Consider the following 23,819-nt stretch of genomic DNA (forward strand, 5'->3'; position numbering starts at 1 on the left):
TAAAAAGCATACTATTGTTATGACTATTTCTTTCTTAGTCCCTCATGCTCTTATCCTTATTCTTACCCTTGATCTACCTACAGTTAGATCATCTCTAACTGATCAATAAACTCCCCCTTTTGGATGACTATGCTGTCTGAAACCCTAGGTTTTCAAAACCATGATCATTTTCTTTTCTCACATGTTAGCTCTCTTCCTTAAATTTCTCATTTAGATTACTGACTATTATTCTCAGGTCACTAGAGTTGAAAATTGTGGATTCCCACATCTCTTTAACTCTACAGGGGCACTCAGTGTTTTAACTTCTAGGTGTTTTAAGGAAATTATCCGTATTTCGTTCATCATAATATCGCCAGTTGTAACACAGAATCAATGCCCAAAAATGCTTGTTGGGTGAAAAAAATTGAATTAGAATTAGAATTAAGGAAGACAAAAGACTAGATGGAGGTTATCTTGAGGACAAAGAGCAGGTGCATAGAGGTTAAGGGATTAATAGAGGGAGAAATTTAGGACAGGGAGAGGAATTTCAAATCTGTGATCTTGGAGGTGAGTCAGTTCCTAGTGATAATGAATACATACTGATGGGTGCATGTTCAAATTAGAGGAAGAGCCCTCAGGAGAGCATTTTGCCTATTTTTGTATGCTCACAGTTAAGTATGTACCTCCTAGTTCCTTTTACTCCGAGGAAGTACATGGACAATTTGTCCTTTGAATAACAGTTCTTGTCATTGTTTTCATACCCTTTAGCCATTTGTGCTCCAAATTTAATGCCTCAAGGAAAACACTTGAGGTTTTCCTTTAATCAGGCTCTTTGCCCACACAGCGTGCCTGCTGCTGTTGCCTCATATCTACACCTTTAGCCAGCCTCCAAATTGCTTTAGTAGTCAATTGCCGGGGGAATGATGTTCCCCAAAGCTGAGCCCTTGAATAATCAAGCTGCCACATTTATGCTACATCAATTACAGTGATTGCTCTCCAAAGATAATGCCATTACAGATATGTTTCTCTCCTTGGGTGGACTCTGGGGGAAATGAATCAATTTCTAAATAAATAGTATTATATTTAGAAAAATTGAAATAAGCATAATCTTTGAAAGATTTGGATAACTTTTCCACATGGGAAAGAAATGCTTCTCACAGTCAGAAGGAATACAGTATGTCATGTTCTCTTCTTATTGTTCGTGACAAAAATTCAAGCAAATAATGTGTTCTCCATATGCTGGGGACCAAATTTTGCCTCTAATGTAATACTGAACCATCAAGAATAATTATTGTTGTATATGAGCATGTAGGAGTTAATATACAATGAAATGTGTAATAGCTAAATATAAATGATTTTTTAAATATTATTTTTCCAAAACCTTTATTATTAGTATATTGTGATTTAACAAATTAAAGATAGAAAATTCCAAATCTTATGTTTTAGCAATAAAATGGTCTGTAACTTTGGAAACTTTTAGTAGCATTTTAAAAAATAGAATATACATAATGCCTATTACCATTTAAGACAAACTTTTTAAAAATGATTTTTATAGTCTGTGACTGAGACAATTTTCAGCTGACTGATTTAAACCTTTACAAGTAATTTATCATTTGATGGGATTTAATCAGAAACAACTCAAATACAGGAAGAAATAGCCAATAAAATGTCTAAATTAATATTTTCAACATGGCAGTTTTTATTATTTTTGTCTGTAGGCCTATCCATCCTATTTCTGTCTTGAAACATATCTGATACCTGTTTGTTTAAAATAGACATAATTTTCACTTGACTTTATTTTCCCTTTGTCAGGTATTTTGCAATATGGATCTCAATGGGGGAGGTTGGACTGTAATACAGCATCGTGAAGATGGAAGTCTAGATTTCCAAAGAGGTTGGAAAGAATATAAAATGGTAAGATGGAAGAATTTACATAGTTTTTGATGTTTCATCATGAGATTTTCTTCACTACACAATGTGATAAACTTTTGTACTTCTAGATGTCTTTCAGTTATTTAAAAATTAAAATAACGTTTGTGACATTATTCTCATTAAACACAAAACACTCATAAATCTTTTTCAGTAAATGATTTCCACGTGTGCATCAGAAGGAAAAATATATTACTGAAATTATTCAGTGAACTGTTACATATTGTCTGAATTTGTTCCTGGTTGAATGAGGGTGGAGGAAGCTAGAATTTAGACCCAGGCTGTGTACATGAGCCAGGACAAGGGAAGTGTGCAGGGCTGTGGGCTGTGGTGCAGGACTGGGAGGTACTACCAATGGCTTCACTCACATGGCTGGCAAGTTGTTGCTGGCTATGGACTGAGAACTCCTCGATGTGGTTAAGTTGGGCTTCTCCCAGTACAGTGATCCAGGGTCATCAGACTTACTAAGTGGCAGTTGGCATCCCTCAAGCACAAAAATAGAACCTTCCAGTCCTTTTTAAGATTTATTAGACCCAGAAATGGCATGGTTTCACTTCCACTACATTCTTTTAGTTAAAGTTGATGACAGGGCCAGTCCAGATTCAAAGTGAGACAAGTACACGAGGGTGTGAACTGTGAGGCATGATTCACTGAGGTCTCCAAAATACCAGCAGACATCATCATCATCATCATGATCACCATCATCATATCTAACCCTTTCAGTGTTTAATATGTGTAAGCCTCATACATAAATTCTTACGTAATTTTTATATCAAACCTATTATACAAAATTACCTGTGAGAACATAGGATAAAGGTGATGAGCAAGGGCTCGTTGCCGAGCAAGGGCTCGTTGCCTAAGGTTTGTAGAAGCCAATACTATGGCACAGCCTTTTGAGAAAAGAAAGAGCTTTTATTTCGAGGTCAGCCAGTAAGGAGACAAGAGGCAAGGCTCTTCAAGTCTGTCTCCACAGTCCAGGGATCAGGGTGAAATTTAAAGGATCAGGGGAATCTCAAACATAGAAGCTGATTGGCTAGGCTTGAATCAGTCCATATAAGCTGCTGGAACCCAGAGTTTTCATATTAAAAGATTTCTTGCTCTGTGAAGAGCTCCAGGAGCAACATTTCTATTCTTTGAGTTCTGTAGACTGAAGATTCTTGGTTCTGGGGTCACCCTGGAGACATGGCTTCCTGTCTTACACATGCACTGTTCTAGTCTTTACTCTGCCACTTACAAATGGAGTGATTTTTGGGAAATCACTTAACCCATACCTTAACTTTCTCACTTGTTAAAAGAGTACGTTAATAATAGTACCTCATCTGCCTTGCAGGGATATTGTGAGGATTAGCTATAAGTAAAGCTCTTGGCACATTGAATTGTCAGTAAATAGTAAGTATTATCATGATCCAAGATTAAAACATCGAAGACTGCAAATTTTTTTCTTAACTCTGGCAAAAATATTATTTTGCAAATCACCTTAAATCATGATTATTTTCACCACTAAAATGAGACATGAAGCAGTTATCTGAGAATTAGACTATAAATATAGATTCTGGCAAGTCTGAAATACATTATTATTAATACTAATGGTAAAAGAAAATTTGATATAAAGTTGTCATCACAGTGACTTTCCAAAATGGTGACTTACTAGCTGTAAGCATCTGCTGCCTTGGCAAACTAGGCACGTTAAGTAAGAGAGACTGACGTATGAAGGATGGCATTGATTCATGTCTTATAAGCATTTACCAAATGTATATATTTTAAGCAATTTTTTAAATTATTGGAATGGGACTGAATTATTGTTTATTCACAATAACCAAAAGCCCCAAACTTTTGTGAAGTTTACTCCTCTCCCTTTTTTATTTATTTTTTATTTTTTTCCCCTTTTTTAAAGTAGAAAGACTATCATGTTTTATTCAAACTCGAACAATTTATCCTCTGAGTGTCAATTCTGCATGGTCAGAAATGAGATAAACTCCAAACTTCTGAAACATTTTGGCAAAAATGAGTCTGATGATATCTTTTTGTTTTAATTAAAAGAATTTATTATATGTTATAACTTGGTTAATTTTCACCAAAACACATGGTATAAAGTGTTTCCTCCAGAGCTTTTCTTTCACCTAAAGACAAAATAATGACTCCACAAAGAATGGATATAGACCCCTTATGCCAACGCTTATCAGTCACACCCACTTCTGCTCCCTGAATCAGAACTTGCTGCTAGGGTGTACATCCTTTGGGAAAAAGAACTTCTTGGCGTGTACCACTTCTTCCTCAGTCTTCCCTGATGTTTTATATGCAGTAAGATGCTTCACTTCTTTCTCAGGCACTGAGTATAGAAATAAAGTTTTATCCCTTCTTCTTTTCTGCCTTTCCTCCCTCCTTCCCTTTATTCTGGTTGACATCTATGGGCTGCCTCTTGCTTCATAAGGTCTCCAGAACAATATGTTAAAATTACCAACACATGAAATTACAAATATATAATGGTAATTTTTAAACCTCTCTCAACATGGAAGATTTGCAATTTATTTGATTCTTAACATTGGCTTTAAGCCTACAAAATCTTTTACCTAAGCTTTGTTTTCACTTAAACTTCCTTATGAGGAGATTAAGCAAAACCTGGTTTATGGATTTGTAAAGATGTTTGCTGAGAGGGAAGTCTGGAGTAGGCTTTTTAAATGAGGCACTTAAGGAACTATATTAACTCCTTCGAGCCATAAGGATACCATTTAGTGGCCTCCAGCAATAACACTTACGAGCAGTACTTTTGCATATAAAGCCCAATCAAGCTAGGAGTTCCAAACAGTACCCCAGTGGCCTAACTTTACAGAAGGTAGTGACTAATGCCCTGGAGACAACCTGTCTTTGTATGGAAAACAATTACCCATATAAACAGAGCTTCCTACTGACAAACAAGTATTTCAGGCTGAGCACAATACCTTCTGGGAGTTCTTTGTTTCTGGAAAGAAATTAAGAGCACATTTTCAACTGCATTTTAAACTCTTCACATTAAAAGGAGAAAAATATATAAGAAGTTTAAAATGCTGAAATAAATCATCCTCTGATCTTTCTTGGGCTGTCTCAGCAGTTAGAGGAGATGCACAATTGAATTGTATACTAAGCACCTTTGGAAAGCCACAGCTCAGTAACCCTGAGTTCTTATCTGTTTTCTTTAATGATTTTATGAAAAGAGATGAAATCCATAGGATACATGGACTGTGTCTGTTTTCAATTGTTTCAGCTATAAAAAGTCAGCACTTCCTATGAGCATTATCAGGCAAAAGAAATAAAGTATCAGGGACAATTATTTTATTAACTTGGAAAAATACAAACCAAAACTGAACATTTCTGCAGATTTTGGCAAAAACTAACGAATGTTGGTCTTTCCCCTCTGTGCTTTTTTTTTTTTTTTTTTAGCAAAATGTGGTTTTTAAGGCCAATTTTAAGTCAGTATTAGTTTAAGCTAAATTCCAGGGTCTTTTGCCTTTTATTAAAGAGCTAAAGGAGAATTAAAATTGATTAACAATCTCTCTGAATTATGATATCAAAACCTTTCATACAATTATGATTGACATAACTAAACAGTTTTCATGAAAGGATATGGCATAGCATCCTTGGACTTTATTTATGTAAAAAGGAAGAAATTCTATTTTTATTACTATTGTTTGTTTATTCAATAAGGATTTGCTGCTTTTTCAGTGTCAGCCCTGAATTTTGTATAATATTTTACTTTTATTCTTACGAATGTTGCAAGCTATTTTTTTGGAGTAAAATATAAACCTGTGGTAAGCTGTTATGTGTACAATAATGTGTAAACCTTTTTTTCCTTGTTTGTGCATTGGTCATCTCTGTATTTCAGGCATAAGTATGAATTTTTTCAAGGACAGCCCCATAGTACATAATCAACACTTAACTCCTAATATCTTCAATCTGAAGATGAAGTTTTATCTCTTCCCTTGTACCACTTAGGTAATTTGATCTGGTTAATTTCTTTTTTCTCATTTGCACTTGGAATAGTTATTCTACGTCATAATCCTATGGTTCCCCACCTTTAGTACACAGCACACTCGCCTGGGGAACCTTTTAAATGTACAGATCTCTAAGACCACCCAAGACATACTGAGTCAGAACCTCCATACAGGAACCAAGTCATCTGTATTTTGAAGAAGCTCCACAGCTCTTTCTGATATGCACTGCCAATTGAAAGTAAGTGTCAGAACGATCAGTTTATTAGCATGGGCTTAAGATCTCAAAAATTACCTCTTTTGTAGATCCTAAAACTTTTGAAATGTAGTGAGAAAGAGATTAAAAACTATAGGACCACAGTAGAGTTGAAGAAGACAGCTTCTCTTTAGCATTAGGAAAGCAGAAACAAGAGTAAGAAGATAATCTGTAGACACAAACTATGGTTTGTGTCATAGTTTAGCCCCGGTTGCAACCAGTTGGTTTAAATTTCTTGTTTAATAATTAACTTCTCGGATTAAAATGACAGTACTCATTTGTATAAAACAATATTCAACTTGTCATAAGAATACATTAGTTCCTAGCATCTGAAAGCCATTTAAAGAATTGGTTCATATCGATACCCTTATTAATTCTCAGGCTAAGACAAGACCTGGATTATTTTTGTTCCCTTTCTCGTACAGAGTAGAAAAGAACCTGCTTAACATCATATAGCTTATAGTCTCTTGGGAGACAGGCAAGTAAACAGAAAATTACTATATATTATGATATATTCTCTAATTATAATAAAAACAACTAGATTTTTGTTAAGTGCTTCTCATGCATCAGCACTGAGTTAGATGCTTTAGGTATATTTTCTCACTTTTTTCTCGCAACAGTATATATGGAAATGACATTTTAAATCCTTGTTTTGCATATAAGGAAACGGAGGCTTAAAAGTAACGGCAAATGTGTGGTAGAGCAAGTCTTCAAATTGGAGCAGAGAGAGGGAGTAGAAGTTGTTGAATCAAAGCCAAGTCTTTGTTCCTAGGTGTCAGATTCGTGGCCGGCCTGATAAACTAGCCAGTAGACAGTTTACTAATGTTAGGAACCCATTTCCCCTTCTTTCTTGAATTTTTCATCTTCCTGATGAAATGGTTGTTTCTGCATCACTGCACTCAGCTATTAGAAGGTTTCTTCCCTACACTATCTCTCTAACAGTCATGCTGATTCCTTGTAGCCAATACAGCATATTTAGAAAGTTTTTTGAGAAGGTGCATGAAATAAAATTTTTGTTTATGAAAGCAAATTTCATTGCTTTCTTTTCAGTTGCTTCTTCCTCTATTTTCAGTCAGAAAAAGCAAACTGTTTAGGAAGGGTTGTTAACCTCCGCTTAGAGGGGGGTACAAACCTGCATGCCAAGAGGGGAATGGAGGCTCTTGGAGGAATGATACAAATGCTTCTCCTCTTCTGAGGCTGGCTGGAGATCACTGTACTTTTCACTAAGCTGGAGAGCTTTTATCCTTGCAACACTTTCAACGGCATGGAAATATTTGATCTAAAAGTTAACACTTCATCATTCCCACCCTCCTTATTCACAGTTAGTACAATTACTGAATCTCTTCTAACTGGCTACACAAAAGAGGGAATCAAGTGGCTATAGAGAGAGTTTTGACATGTCTGAGCTGAGAAGAAATGCAAAGAGAATCCAAGCAGTCTTCTTTTTCTTCCCAGTGGCTGCTGCAACTGAGAATGTGCTAATTCTTTGACTTTCAGTCCCCTGTAACTTTCTGCTTTGCTTATTCATTGGAGAAGGTAAGCTTTACTCTTCTCCCTGGTATGAAGCACCAGCTGCCCTAAAAATGTGTAAAATTCTTAGCACATCTTAAATTGCTCTAAGATTTCCTGCCACTGTGGGACTCTTGCGGAGTGTGACTTGAGCATCTTAGGAACAGAGAAGGGAGGCACTGGAGTATGGACTTCATCATCTACCTGTACTCTGAGCTACAGGTAGATAGATGATCTTTGGGGATGCATATAACCACTGCACTTTGGACAAAGGGTGTTCAGTTAATCAAAAACTCAGCTAAATTGGGGAATAACCTTAAAAGTGTACCTCTATATGCTAATACATTTCATTGAAATATAAAAAATATACATTCATTTACCCATGTGTTTATAATGTAGGCTCAAAGCTTGGAATTCTGAGTCAGTGGCTCTTTCATAAAACTTTCCCATAATCAAATGCATCAAATTTCTAGCTTCTGTTTTTTTTAAACTAGAGCAAGTAAGGCATATACAAAGTAATGTACATTAAAAATCCTCTAAAGTTTTATTATTTTCCTCAGTCTTTTAGAGTTGTTGCAACAACATATAGCTCAAAACCGTTTTTTAGTGATTTGCTTTCATTGAGCAAATCTAAATATTTAAATTAGTTTTTATAAAAAACAAAACAGAACAAAAACTCCTCTTTCCCCACTAATATTTAACTTATTTACATAACATTATAAATCTTATCATTACAATAACAGAACTGGCATAAATGAGTTTGAGACCGAATGCAGTTGGCCTTTGGTAAGTCACTCAATTGTCAGACAGTAGTGCACAAATGTATTTAATACTTTCAGTGTACTCTGGGCATCAATATATTTTAAGTAAGGAATGGAGAATAATGATTCATATGTTAAGTTGGTTAAAGGAGAAATCAGTTAAGAACACTTCTACTGTAGTTGTAATTCTGTAAAGTTGATATACATTAAATATGAAAAGAAACAAATATTTTCCAAATTCTATCTTCTGTGTTGAGAAAATAAGGATTGTTGTGATTATTTTAGTACTTCCCTCATACTTCTTCTTAATACAGATAAAATAAAACTTTTGTTAATGAATACCTCAATGAACCAGAATATGTTTCTTTCTGCAACATAAAAGTATATTATGTGATTACTGGACACCTCCAAGTCTTCCAAGCATGAATGTGCACAAGATAAACGGGGAGTTTGTTCAGGTTTAGATTTATGGACTGGCTCTCAGATAGCTTGATTCAAATTGGAGCCAGGGAATATTTTTTTTCAACTAGTGCTCCAGTGATTATGATTCAGTTGGGCACTTTAAGAAACACCCCTGAGACACAACCAAATTACCTACAACAAGAATTATGTATTAAGGTTACTTCTCTGAATGCAATTGCAGGGTGCCATAGCCTTTGTTTTCTTCCTTCCTCCCTTTCTTCCATTTTCTTTGAACTTCAGTGAAACATATGGAGTGCCCAGTGTATGCCAGCATTCTACTAGTCTTTGAGGATTCACAGATACAACACAGTTTCTGTCCTCAAGGAGTTCATAGTCTGGTCAGTAAAACAAACCCATATATCAAGAATTACACTGAACTTCAAGTTTTACCAAGGAACACTTTCCGAGGCAATTGTGAATACCCAAAATCTAGGATGCCAGTAGTTTCCTAGGGTTTTAAATTTTCCTATCACTAACATAGCCAACATTAAGAGTTAGCTTTCTCTTGTGTACTTTCTTTTACTCCACAAAGAAAACTATTTTGAACACACTAACAGTGACTGGGATTGCCCTAAAGAGAACAGTGGAACCATACTGAGATTCTGGGGCGGAGCAGCCAGCTAGGTTCACTCACTAGCTCTTAAGTGTCAAAATCCTAATCTATTGAGGCGAAGTATTTAAATGATTACAGTTCTGGATTTACAGATTTGCTTATTATTACTTAAAAATGAAAATGTTAAAGCTAGGGAAGTTAAGGGTCTAGTAATCTGTTATTATCTACCCATAATTTGACTTGTGAATAATAATAACAAAAATAATAATAATATTGTTAAATAACTTGTCTGATACTATGCTGATGATATTCATTGAAAAATATTTAAACTATGTTGAAAATATTCCGTTAACTAGTATTTTAGAAACGTTTTCAAAAGCAAGCTGTGATTGAGAAGCATTTACTGGTTAAACCCATTAACCAGATTCATTTAATTCGAAAACATCTCATCTACACAGATTTCTATATCAGAATTTACTGTAATAAAGAGTTAGACATGAGCCTCGATGGGGGGAAACATAGCAGAAAAATACTGAGTGAGTAATCGAAGAAAGTGTATAAAAATATGAAAGAACCAAAAAAAAAAGTATGAAAGAACCATCTTTAATTTTAAAGAATGTTTTTTATTGTTTAGAACATAGCTTAATACTAAACATGGAAAGAGCTTCTCCCTGAATTAACAACTGCATCTCTGTCTTCTTTCACAGGGTTTTGGAAATCCCTCTGGTGAATATTGGCTGGGGAATGAGTTTATTTTTGCCATAACCAGTCAGAGGCAGTACACACTAAGAATCGAGTTAATGGACTGGGAAGGAAACCGAGCCTATTCACAATACGACAGATTCCACATAGGAAATGAAAAGCAAAATTACAGGTAGGTCCTTCTTGGGTGTGGTGTTCAACTGCCTCAGGCCTAGTCATCTAAGAGTTTTAATGGAAAAGTGTGAAAAAAAGAAATGATCAAAGTTATCCTTCAAAATGAGAATCAGGCTGTCTAGGCCTATGACAAAGGGATGCAAAAAACCCTGTAAAGACTTCTTCAAAGCTTTAGATTTCAGTTCTCACAGACTGGTTATTTTTTATTTTTTTTAGAATTTTTTTTTTAATTGGAGTAGAATTGCTTTACAATGTATTAGTTTCTGCTGTACAGTGAGGTGAATCAGCTATATGTGTACCTATATCCCCTCCCTCTTGGACCTCCCTCCCATCCACCCCCCCACCCCACCCATCTAGGTCGTCACAGAGCACTGAGGTGAGCTCCCTGTGCTAGCTATTTTACACGTGGTAGTGTATTTATTCACAGACTGATTATTTTGATGTTGGCTTAAATTCTAGAGGATATGGAATTAATTCAAACATGATATTATTGTTGTTATTTTTATTCTTACTGTTATTGTTATGGAGGTGCAGTGAATTTATACATATAAAACTAATGACAGAGAATTGACTCAAACTCAGGGGCTTGAAATAAATACTTTCTTCTATCAAAAGATTTTTTTTACTTATACTTCCCTTATTTACTTTTCTTAAATTATTTTTTACATTATCTTGAAGGTGACAAAAGAGGAGTAAAATTTTATGTTTGAATGATTTACTAAAAAATAAGGTGAGGCATAATTTAGAATTTTTTGGTCAGTAATGTGAGAGACAAAAATAAAGTCCAAGTAATGGCATCAACATACACAACACATCATTGCGGATTAAAAATAGACTATATACTTAATTGTTAACATCTCTGATTTTTTTTTCAATGAGCAGCTTGTACACTAGAAGAAAATGGTTAATCAAGTAATGCAGGGTGGTAAATTCATTTCACAAACACTTATTGTATTACTTCTATGTTCCCGGAACTCTACTAGGCACTGGCAAACTTGCAGTCAGTGATGAGGTCACTAGTCTCCCAGACCTCACAGTTTAGCTTTGTTACAAACTAGGTCACTAAATAACTGGTTGGCCTTCCTTGAGAACAGGAAGTATATTTCAGTTACTTTTATATCAGTACCCATAAATGCAATACTTGGCACATAGCAGGTCCTTAATAATGGTGTGTGACTCAGTTTTGTAAATTAGATAAACAGTAAATTAGGGTTGCAATGATTTTAAACTCTCGATATCATGGCTACTCTACATTGGTCTTGGAAACACGATTGTGTGCATTAAAGGGTTGGCACACTGCTTCAAACAAAATGCAATGACAGCGACCAAGGCCTTATGCTTTTTTTCCAACCTGTGTGGCCATCTCCTCATAGTTCAGCTGTTTCTGCTGCTATTTGTCTTTTTGAAACATGCCATCCTTTAGGAGTTTAAATCTACAATTCTTTTATGAACACATCTCATTTTATTTTAATGGATTATGTGTGGGATTGGATCCTTGGAGACATAATAAGCATTTTCTTAACAAACGGTGATGATGTCACCACAACAGAAGATGAGAAATAGATCTAAAGAGTCGATAGTCTCATGGTGGGGAGAGAGGGTGTGCATATGGCAACTCAAGAAACCAAAGAAGAGACATTTATAAAATTCAATGGACTGTAAGAAGAAATGTTTCCAAGGAGGTCAATATTTTGAGAGTTTTGTAACAAGAAAAACCACTGTAAAACATCAGGGGTACTCTTATGTAAATGTTTTGAGCTGAAACTTGAAACTATATGAAACTTGGCTAATGTCAGACAGCCTGACAATAGGACTAGCAAATAATTAGTCTAGTCTTTTTTCTAGGCTCCTGAAGAATTTGCTTTGGTTGTTTTCCAAAATGTCTCTCAGTTCTTTTGTGTGTGTGTGTGTGTGTGTGTGTGTGTGTGTGTGTGTGTGTGCATGTGTGTGTGTGCGCTTATGAGGCTGGCGTGGTATTAAGGGTGCAAAGAGTGGGTAGGTTTAGGAGGGTCGGAGGCATCTGAAGTAGGCTTCAGGGTACATGGTATGAATGGCATCTGCATGAGGAAGGCACGCTTATCTCCTCTTAAAATGCCCGCTGCCCTCACTGAGCATTTCCTGGTCCTTGAACATCTTTGTAATTCTGATCTTCACCCAAATAATGCAGATCTGTGATCAAAAAGCCAAAGTGAGGTGTACACTCTGAGATCTCCATTTTTCTCTCTTGAGAGAATTGTGAACCTTGAGAATCAGAATTATAGATCCAGAAGGAACTTAATCATTTAATGCCAAACCTCTGGTTTTAAAGAAAAGAAGGCTGAGGTTCAGAAATATGTAATATTTTTGTCCAAGGAGGGAAAAAGACTTAAATATGGGATGTTTGGCTCCTTCCTAGTTAGGTGTGGTTTCCACTCTGTAATGCTACTGTAATAAAGCTGGTGGCTCTGGCCCTCTTTCCTGCCAAGACCCAGCAGAAAATAGATCCGTAATCATCACCTTCTCATGCAGTTAAATATTAAGATTCACACTGGCATCAAATGAGAAATTAAAACTCATTAAAACATAATGCCTGTTCTGGTGAAAGCTTAATCAAAATAAGCACACTATAAACTGGCATTATTCACTCTTTCAAAGAAAATCAAACAGAAGCTTGAAAAGGGAAGCTATACACCCTTGTGACTTCCCTCTCCACCTCTATCTTCACTCACACCCAGCACTGATTCTCCAGGCCCAGTAACACCACAGGTGGCCTCAAGTCAGGACTCCAGGTATCTAGCTTTGCTTTTCTGTGCTTGTTCTCATTTCTCTTCCCTCTGAATTAGGTGCCTCGTTGTGATAAATTATTAAAGGAATTAATGCTAACACTTGTGTAGTATTTTATAATCTATGAAATGATTTTTAATATTGTAATCACTTAATCCTTAAAATGAATTTTGAGCTGGGTATTATTAGACACATTTTAAAGATGAAGAAACTGATGAGGCTTTGGTCAATTGACCTGCTCAAATTCAACTAAATTCCAAATAAAATCAAAACTATGGAATTCGGGCTTCCCTGGTGGCGCAGTGGTTGAGAGTCCGCCTGCCGATGCAGGGGACACAGGTTCGTGCCCCGGTCCGGGAAGATCCCACATGCCACGGAGCGTCTGGGCCCGTGAGCCATGGCCGCTGAGCCTGCGCATCCGGAGCCTGTGCTCCGCAGCGGGAGAGGCCACAACAGTGAGAGGCCCGCGTACCGCAAAAAAACTATGAAATTCATGGTGGGGTTTTTTTCTTCTGTTTTTACATTTTCTATATTTTTCCTCTTACAAATTAAATTCAGAAATTTTTGCATTTTCTTTTTAAAAATATTTTATCTTAATAGAAATTATATTTTGAAAACTCTTGTAATAGTTGTGGCCATAATGTATAAACCAAAAAAATTTTTAAATAGATCTTTCTCATGCTCTAGACACATATTGATTTAGAGTAAATGTTGTGAATAGATTGATGAGCTTACAAATGTACATGTAATACACATATTTTCCTTTTATTCTCCAAGGAAAGTCCAAATGATTTTCTCAGATAGAAAATAAAATCTGTAGAACCCAAGAGAATATAAATAAGAAAAAAACAATAATGTGAGAGTGTTATGATAAACACATCACGTGCAATAACACACAGTCAACATTAAATTACTAAATACTTCCTCTAGAGAGGCAGTATTATCCAGATCCTCGTCATCTAACACCCAGATGGTTATAAAGCCTTCCTGCCTCCAGTCTTGATGCTCTCAGATATACCGTCCACGCTATTATTGAGATGCTTTTTCTGAAACACAATCTGACTTGGGCTCTGCCATCCTTCACATATTTCAACAGTGTTCAAATATCTACAGGTTAAAGTCTGCCACCTAAAACTCTTCCTGTCCTGGTCCTACCTACTTATTCAGCTATTACTATCATATTGTTCCCCCAACCTCACCCAATCAGATACCCCCTTATTGTGATTATGATCCAGAAACTACTTGCAATTTCCCTTTACCACCCACGCCTTTGTTTATGCTGTATCCTTACCCTATACATATAAACCCAACTTTGGATACATCTTCTAAATCTTTAAGATTTTCCTTTATTTCAGGAAGTCTTCCCTGATACCTACTATGGTATATGCTCCGATGTGCTCATCTATATCCTCCCTTCAGAACTGAAGCACTCTTTCTCCCACTTCCTGGGAACATTGCTGGCTAACAGCTTGTAGCCAAGGTCCCCTGCCTGGGTATGCCTATGACTGAAGAAAGTCATCTCATTCAAGGTCACTGCTTCTTCCTACAGACAGATTGCATCCAATGACTGGTCAGTATAGGAGTCTATTAAGGACCACTTGCCCTAATTGAGGACAATTCTGAAGGCTATCCAAGGTCCAGAATTTCACTTGAGATTAGCTGAGATGTTCACTGTGATTGCATGTGAGCCCATGCAGCTTCTCCCTCTGCCACTGGAATCGATCCTAAGATCATTCACCTATAAATATCCCTACACTGATTTCCCAGAGAAATGCATCACCTTCATTCTCAGGTCAATTTGGATGCTTTGTGGTCCCATAGATGCATAACAGTCTGTGAATAACTATCCAGTATCCACATTCTATTATGTCATTAACAAGTATTTATTAAATAACTGTGTGTATGATCTGTCCCACTAATTTCTAAGTTTCTAGAATATGGAAACCATTTTTATCAAAATTCAAGATATATACCTAAGCCAGCCAAATTATTATTATTATTTTTTTTTTGCGGTACGCGGCCCTCTCACTACTGCGGCCCCTCCCGCCGCAGAGCACAGGCTCCGGACGCGCAGGCCCAGCGGCCACGGCTCACGGGCCCAGTCGCCGCACGCGGGATCCTCCCGGACCGGGGCACGAACCCGCGTCCCCCGCATCGGCAGGCGGACTCCCAACCACTGCGCCACCAGGGAAGCCCTAGCCAAATTATTGCTAATAGTTAATAGTTAATATTTGTTGAATACATGCTATGCACCAGACACCTTGTTTTACATAAGAAAATTGAGGTGTGGTATTTTGCATAAGGTCACAAGTACTAATATGAGTAGAAGTCACAATTTGAGCTTTGATCTCTAACTGCCCATCTTTTGGCCATCCCTCAATAAAAGGAAATCCATCAGTTAATTGCTGGAATTAAATATACTCAAAGCACATATTCTAAGAGATAAAATATGTTTCTTCTAACCCCACTTCTGTCTTTAATAATCTGAATGTCTGCAGACACATTATCTTATCTCTCAATTTTCTGTCCTATAAATTAAAGTATTTATAAAGCTCCTTGCAGCTCAAAACTTATTAACTAGAATAAAATTACTTTTATGTATACATGTCTTTTTTATTTTTTTCCCCTTCAGTTCTTTGATAAGTGATTAAATTTTGATCTCCCTAAAAATACTTCAGTAAGATTTTCCATCGGTTTAGCGCTTACAATGACCTTTTTCTTCTCATAAAAACTTTGCTGGTCTTTGCTGGTCCTAATACTTAGAGCTAAAAAACAAATACATAACTGCCACCACATCCAATGCTTAAAAGAAATAAATGTTTAATTGTGGGTTTAGGGAGATGCTGTGATCTACTGGAAAGAGCTCTGGAATAGGAATCAGAAGAAGTCTGGCTTCACTATCCATAAAGCCAGTTTGGTTGTATCAGTCAATGTTCAGTTACGGAAGCAAAGCCATGATGAGTATTATGGAAATAAGGGATTTATTATACAAATTCCACCTTACACAAATGTGAGGTGAGCTGGGAAAGTGAAGGTCTGGAAGATGAAGGTGGATAATCAGAGGAAGGGTCACTAACACATATACATGAACCCCAGTGTGGTAGTGGACAAGCTGAAGCCAGCAGGAAAATTCGAGAAACCAGGCACGTCCAGCTACCAAATCCAGCTACCAGCTTAGATCTCACAGCAGGGGAGATCTAAGAAAAGCCGTAGCTACGTTACCTAGGGTTGTGCAATCAGGCATCTGGTGTTGAGTCTGGACAGATTGCCAGCATGGGGGAGGCAAGCTGGATGCAGAGTGGAAGAGAGCACAAGCTGAGAACTGCTGGGCGCCTCTGACCCTGAACATCACCATACCTAATGATAATCTGAGTTGGACCACTGCTTTACTTCCACCGTTCAAATCTCATACAAAGTCCTCTTGGGGCCAACTCTAACTTGGAACTGTACAAAGAAGGAGAGTCTGAGAAACACAGTTCTCAGATTAACCAACTTGACAGTAGCACAATCTAGCAATACCTTGGGCAAATCACCTAATACTTTTATACCTCAATTTTCACATCTTTAAGTGGGAATAATGTCCACTGTCCTGTAGTTCTCACCATTTTTTATATGGATCCAATCAGAAAGAATATGCAAACATACTTTGTATTGGACAAACTTAAGTGCCATATGACTATGAAAGATATGTTTTATTATTTAATTCGATTTTTATCACACCCAGGAAGTTTATTATTTATTCAATAAAAATTTAGTATGTTTCTATATTGAAATCTAATCCCCCAACCACGGTCCCAAAAATGTCTTTTACTGATTGGTACTTATCTATTTACTTGTTTGGATTCAGGACCCAGCTCAGGCTCACTCATTGCATCTGCGATCTCTTTAGTCACCTTTTACCTAGAGCAGTTACCTACCACACACTTGCCATTAGTATTTTTTTTTTAATGCAGATCAGTTTTCCTCAGAAATGTCTCTTTATTAATTTATCTGATTATTTCTTCCTGATGAGATTCAAATTAAATCTTTTTGACAAGAATGCTAAATAAACGATACTGTGTACTTCCCATTTTATCACATCGGAAGGTACAGAAGGTCATTTTGTCCCATTATTGGTTGGGTTAAGTTTAATCACTTAAAGTTTTGCGGGGTTTTTTACAATGGAATATGTAGTCTCAAAGAAGATTCTTATAAAATGTCATAAGTTATAAAACACATAAAGCTGATCTATGTTGATTGAAGTGGTTGTGGGGACTTGCTACAATATCCCTTTGGCCTCCCCCTTGCTAGTGCCTCAGACATTTGTAGAGTACATTGTATTATATTATCATATCTGTAAAAGTAACGATTTACCAATTGGAGATAAATTTTGCATGTGATTTTATCAAGTGACTTTACATGTTAATTTTTTCCATTCTTGGTTACAGTTTGTTCCCTAAAGTTAACTCCTTTGTCTTTTTGTATTAACTCGATTAATAAATCCTCTATCACAGATAGTATAATGACAAACTTACAGATAGCCCTTCTTTGAACCAATAGAAAATTTGTATTCGCGAAGTCTGAATGATAGTGTTTCACTATTTAATGTACATTTTAGATTATAATTATAATCTTACCATAATATTTATAATGCACAGTTTGGTGATTTTCTTCTCATTTTATTATCTCCGTATTATTTGTTGGGGGTGAATGATACTTTCAGGGTAGAACTATGGCTATGCTAAAGCCTCATTCTGGAAGAGATTCCACATGAAGAGATGAATACGATGTTTAAACAAAATTACCAAAAAAAAAAAAAAATCCTTGAAAATAATTTGGCCATTAAACATCTTTTTGTACAAAGTTTATTTTTGGCCAGGATCTTTATTGGGAAGCAGTTTTATGTAATGGGTAAAATATTGTATTGGGAATCAAGAGACATGAACTCTAGACTTGGATCTGTAGTTACTTTTCTGAATGACCTTGGACGAGTTACTTCACTTTTCCAAGTTTCAGGTCCTCAGAAGTAAAATGAGGATGTAAGGATGAAGTCTTTTTAATTCCAAAATCCTTTTTTTCAATCATTAAAGTATTCCCATGCCATGTGTATATTTCAAGGACAAAACAAATCAGTGTGGATTGAAAAGAATTCTCTTGAGCCTCCCACGTAAATTTAAGCCTTGCATTTTCGTAGGTATTGCAAAACTTGTTTCACTTTTTAGTGAAATGTTTTTCATTTCTCTGATCCTCTGGGCTCCACTGTCCTGGCTGGAACCAGTAGCAGATGTGTTGAAATACTAAGAGGAAATTTATTTCTTACAGCAGTTCTGGACTGATCAAGGTAGGCAAAAAAATATATAGGGAATCTCCTGGCAGTTTCTACCCTCTTGAATTTTTAGCCTAGATATCAAACCTAAGGCTTTAAGTAGTTTTATTTGTATTTTCAAATAATTTCTCCAACTTGGGAGGTGTATTACTTTTATTTAGACTACGATTTTTGTTGTGGTTATACTTCCTAAAACAGAGAAGGAATTTTTGTTTGTTTGTTTGTTTCTTTTGCGGTACGCGGGCCTTTCACCGCTGTGGCCTCTCCCATTGCGGAACACAGGCTCCGGACGCGCAGGCTCAGCAGCCATGGCTCACGGGCCCAGCCACTCCGTGACATGTGGGATCTTCCCGGACCGGGGCACGAACCCATGTCCCCTGCATCAGCAGGCGGACTCTCAAAAACTGCGCCACCAGGGAAGCCCAGAAGGAATTGTTTTATTCAACAAAATTTGTATTTTATACTCCTTGACTGAGATGAAATATTCAAGAGGAAGAAGGCATGGTCCTACAAAGTCACTCTGTACCTTCTTCAGGCCTTATAAAGATCAGGAAATCTCTTGACTTTAATGCAGATTAATGTCAGTCTCTAGAGTCTTAAATTTTTCTAAGACAACAAAAGCAAATGCCTTGGTGCTGCTAGGTCTAAGTATTCCCAGGATTCCAGCTCCAGAATGAGTAATGCTGGGACTCAGACAGCTGCTGTCCTAGAAACTTATAGGTTGGCAGAAATCACTAGAATCAGCTAATGCTGCCTCCAGGAAATAATCTAGGGAGATGTCCTGCGATCCCACTGCTGGGGGTCCTCCTAAATGTTGGCCACCACTGAAAAGATGAAGGCTGTATCTTCAATGAAGAAAATATTGGTTATTTTCTATTCTGTGCTATCCTAGGGTAAAATATCCAGAGATATTTTAGTCATGTACGTGTGTGTTCGTGTGTGTTCACACATGTCTATACTCGTGTGTGATGGGGCTAGGGGAAGGGATAGACAGTAGACAGACAAACAGGCAATTATAATGCCATGAACATAGTGAGTTTGGAGATAAAGACAAGTATGGCATGAATAGGGAGACCTAACCAATTTTAGGGGCTTGGGAAGGCCTCCAAGGGGTAACCTAAGTTGACATAAAAATGACAAATTGGAATTAGCTGAAGAAATAGTTCAAGTTGGAGATCGAAGAGTGAATAGCGTATGTGAAAGCTTGTAAGTGAGACCCAGCATGTCTTGTTAGGCAAACTGCAAGTAGTAAGGTGTTGTTTAAGCACAGAGTGTAAAGGGATAATGATGAAGTGTGATGCTAAGAGCAAAGAGGAGAGCCAGACAACTAGTAATATGTGAGAGACTTAGGACTTAGCCTCTAAGGGCAGCCCATCTGCATAGTCTTTTCTCACATCCCAATCAATTTTTTTTTCACTCAGTGTTTTTATTACTCTGTTCAATAAATATGAGTAACAACAATGTGCAAGACACATGGGTGAGACAAATCCACAAAACTCAACCCGTATCCTTCAAGAGCTTAACATCTTTCCTGACTTGATTTTCTTTATCCTTTAAGTCTTAGCTCAGACTGTAGAGCTCTGCTTTTTATATTGGGTAAGGAGCCCCTTCTGTGTGCTCTCCCTGTGCTCTGTGCCTACCTTTATCAAAGTCCTTATCACACGGGGTTGTAATGGGCTATTCTTTCTTATTAAACTGCCACCTCTAGGAGGGCAGGGACCTCTCCACAATGCTTGGCATACGTCTGGAAAGGAAGCACTTTCTAATAAATATATGAAAGACACATCAACAAAGGTATCTTTTGTGCATTCAGCAAACACAACTGATTACTATATGACAGTTATTGATATAGATGCTAGAAATTCGGAGATCAAGTCAAATTCCTGCCCTCGGAGGTTTATGGAATAGAATGGAAGCATATGGCAGTTTCCATGTAAGGTTTTTAATAAAGTGCTGTGTCCTTTAGTTTCTTGGATTGTTGCTTGGATGAGATTCATTTCCCTGATCTATTCAACTGCAGTCTCTTCTGTTTATTTATTTATTTTTTACCTGTAAAAGTTAGGCAAAAATTTCTATATTGCATCATGCCAAGCAAATGAAATAAAATAAACACAGAGCATACCTTATTCCCTAGGCCAATTAATCCTGGAAAAGGATGCTGTGTTGCTGTCACCAGTAAGTAGTTTGTGGGCTACAAGGACTAGGTACTCTGCCTGCAATTTTGATAGCTGCCACTTGGTGACAGTAAACTTTGATATTTTTAGAACTCGCGGTTAAATAACTGAGAGCTTATCAGAAAGTACAAGATTCAGTTAATTATATTTTTTGAGTAAAAAATTTTTAAATAATGAAAATGACAATATAAAATATTGACTACTAAAATATTGACCACTAAAGAAAAGCGGTGAACTTGGCTGGGGTTGAGGATGGATTGAGGTACATTGGAGGAGACTGAAGGGGACCAGGAAAGGCTTCGTGGAGGAAATTCTTGGTTATTTGTGAAGTATGAGTAAGTTCTCGTGAGGCATATGTGGAGGATGGTGGTAGGAGGGAAGTGTTGAGATTCCAGCCAGAAGGAGCAATGTGGACAAAGACCCAGAGGTGGGAGAGAGCCTGCCTTAGTTAGACAAGAGCAAGTGTCTTGTATGTAGAGGTTCGCTGTGCTACAGAAAACGAAGGCCATATTACATGATAAGGAGTTTGGACTGTGTCTTAAATTAATTGTGGAGAGAAATAAGCACACTGATGATTTTGGTCAACAGAAGAATCTGTTTATGCATGCTGGAGCCTTATTTGCAGAACTTATAGCAACACATGTCCAAGTACAACAAGAGAAAGTATTTCCTCTTTGCAAAAAACCTCAGTGTCTCTCAATGGTTTTCAGCATTCTACTCACCCCTTCCTCTTCCTCTATCTTCCCTTAGGGGATCCTGGAAATAAAGGTTCTTGCTGCTTTTTAAACAGAAATAAAAATGAGAACAGATCTACCTCCCTTGAACTTGTTTACGCACACACACACACAAAAAATTACCAGTTTCAATCGTAAGTTTTACAAGGTCCTGACTTAATTTTTAGTAAAAAAGCAAACCCATAAACTCTCTGAGATGGCTGTCAGCCTGGTCTTTTAGGCACCAGAAGAGGTCTGGTCAGTGAGCCACTCACTCGGAACTGATTCTGTCAGCCACACGTGACGCCAAGGGAACTGAATTAAGTTTAAGGGACTGTGTGTTCTTTACAGGGGTCTTTAGTGCCATGTAATTCATTTGGCACTCATTTTTTTTAATGTATCCTTAGAAAAGGAAGAAATACTAGAAGAACGTTATTTTTATTTAGAACTAAAAACAGAGAATCGCCACAGTGTATATTTCTGAACTTTGAGAAGTATGGTTTCATTGTCACAGCTTTCATGAAAATTGTTTGTTTTTTTTTTTTTAATGTACGGAGTAGAGTGTACTCTTTCAGCACTGTGCAAAAGCACTCAGAGACAACAGAGTGTGAGTTCACTATCTTTTTTTTATGGAGGAAGAATTTATCATGAATTTTGAACAAATGCAATCGTCATATCACTGAGAAAAACTGAGAACTGTATTTTACTGGGGTTTTGAAACGAGTCGCTGTTAACAATGTATCGTGTGTCAAGAGTTTGAGAATACCTGGGTGGTTGATAAACTCATTTTCATCAAAGTTATACATTATATTAATATTTATAAGTCAAGGAAGGGACATTAAAATATATGTTGTCAAAACTTAGATGAAAAATTTGTGTAAAATTTAAACATGTATAATGAAAGCTGATACTATATAAAACAATCATAATAGAATCAGGGAATAAGTGAAACTGGGTTCTCTGAAGTTTCTCATTATTTGGGGCTGAGGTTTTCTATAACTCTGGAAATGTATCTTTCTTAATCACAACACAGATTCCCATGACCCTTGCTATCTCAGGCATTTTTCACACTTGCACATCTTCCACTAAACATGTTCAAAGTTATCTATCAAATTACATATCTACATCAGGGCTTCCGAAGCTTAAGAAGCAAATAAGGTACTCCTTCTTAAATAATGGTTAGATTAATACACTACACAAATTCTGGGGATTCCCCAATGATTCAATTCCATTTGAGAACAAATGATGCCAATTAAGGAAGACAGTGTCATAAAGGAAACTTTCAGGAAGTAAAGATGCAAATTAAAGGATAGGTTGGAACGGGTGATCTTTTCAGGGATTTTTCCAAGTACCAATTATGAGCAAAGAAAGGGAAAAAAAATACACGTGCTGCATATATGGAATCTTAAAAAAACGATACTGATGAACCTAGTGGCAGGGCAGGAATAAAGACGCAGACATAGAGAACAGACTTGAGGACACAGTGGGGGAAGGGGAAACTGGGATGAAGTGAGAGAGTAACATTGACATATGTACACTACCAAATGTAAAATGGATGGCTAGTGGGAAGCAGCCGCATAGCACAGGGAGATCAGCTCGGCGCTTTGTGTCCACCTAGAAGGGTGGGATAGGGAGGGTGGGAGGGAGGCTCAAGAGGGAGAGGATATGGGGATATATGTATCCTTATAGCTGATTCACTTTGTTGTACAACAGAAACCAACACAACATTGTAAAGCAATTATACTCCAATAAAGATATTAAAAAAAAATACATGTGCTGGATTCAGCCAATAAAGCACCCTATTATATGGCAGGAAAATCTTAGGATTCTCAAAAGATTGGAATTTTACTTTATTAAAGAATAAACATTTGAATTAAAGGATTGTTATTCAGGCATCTGGGTTCAAATTAATGTAGACCTTAAATTAGGTAGTCAGTCAGCAAAGGGACTCTGGTTTCTTGTTCTTTGTGCATAGTATTCTGCTTGCTCCATATAAAAATGAGAAAAACTTTCAAAGGAAATGGGGCCTATGGATTTGAGAAAATTGGTCCTTTTCATCTTGAATTTCTCCAGCTTATTGCCTACATACGTGTCTTAATTAGCTCCATGTCTATCTCACTGTTTTCATCACTGTCTGTATGCTTATGTATGTCTATCAATGTCGTATACATTTTGCTTGTTTAATTTAGACTTATTCATATAGCTCATGTTTACCGTGCTTCTGTGTAGTTTATAGTTATTGGTTAGGGAAGTTTGGTTTCTTTGTTTAATTTTTTATTAATATTCATAAGTACTCTACACGTGACAGTCTTTTCAAGGCTTTTATATGTATTACTTCATTTAGTTATCACAACAATATTAGAAGGACATTACTATTATGAGAGTCATTTTACAGATGAGGCAACTGAGGGTCAGAAAGGATAAGAGCTACACTCTAAACCCAGACAATTAAGCTCCAAACTCTGTTCTGTTATACTATCTCCTGAGTTCTATAGACACACATATGCAAATACAATGACACAGTCCTACTCTTTAGAAGTTAATGTTGTATATTTTTTTGTGTGTGTGTGGGAG

General features: G+C 36.8%; 1 protein-coding gene across 2 annotated transcripts in view; it reads left to right on the top strand.

Annotated features, from left to right (window-relative positions):
* The window catches only part of ANGPT1 (angiopoietin 1), a 249,948-nt gene that overhangs the window by 201,697 nt on the left and 24,432 nt on the right, over window positions 1-23,819 (top strand). For both annotated transcript variants that reach the window (XM_067711490.1, XM_067711492.1), the window contains exons 6-7: window positions 1,792-1,893; window positions 10,122-10,288. In XM_067711490.1, the coding sequence (XP_067567591.1) occupies window positions 1,792-1,893; window positions 10,122-10,288 (269 nt within the window). The remainder of the gene's footprint in view (window positions 1-1,791; window positions 1,894-10,121; window positions 10,289-23,819) is intronic.

The sequence above is a fragment of the Pseudorca crassidens genome, chromosome 17 (genome assembly GCF_039906515.1).
Source record: "Pseudorca crassidens isolate mPseCra1 chromosome 17, mPseCra1.hap1, whole genome shotgun sequence".
In the NCBI taxonomy this organism is placed as follows: domain Eukaryota; kingdom Metazoa; phylum Chordata; class Mammalia; order Artiodactyla; family Delphinidae; genus Pseudorca; species Pseudorca crassidens.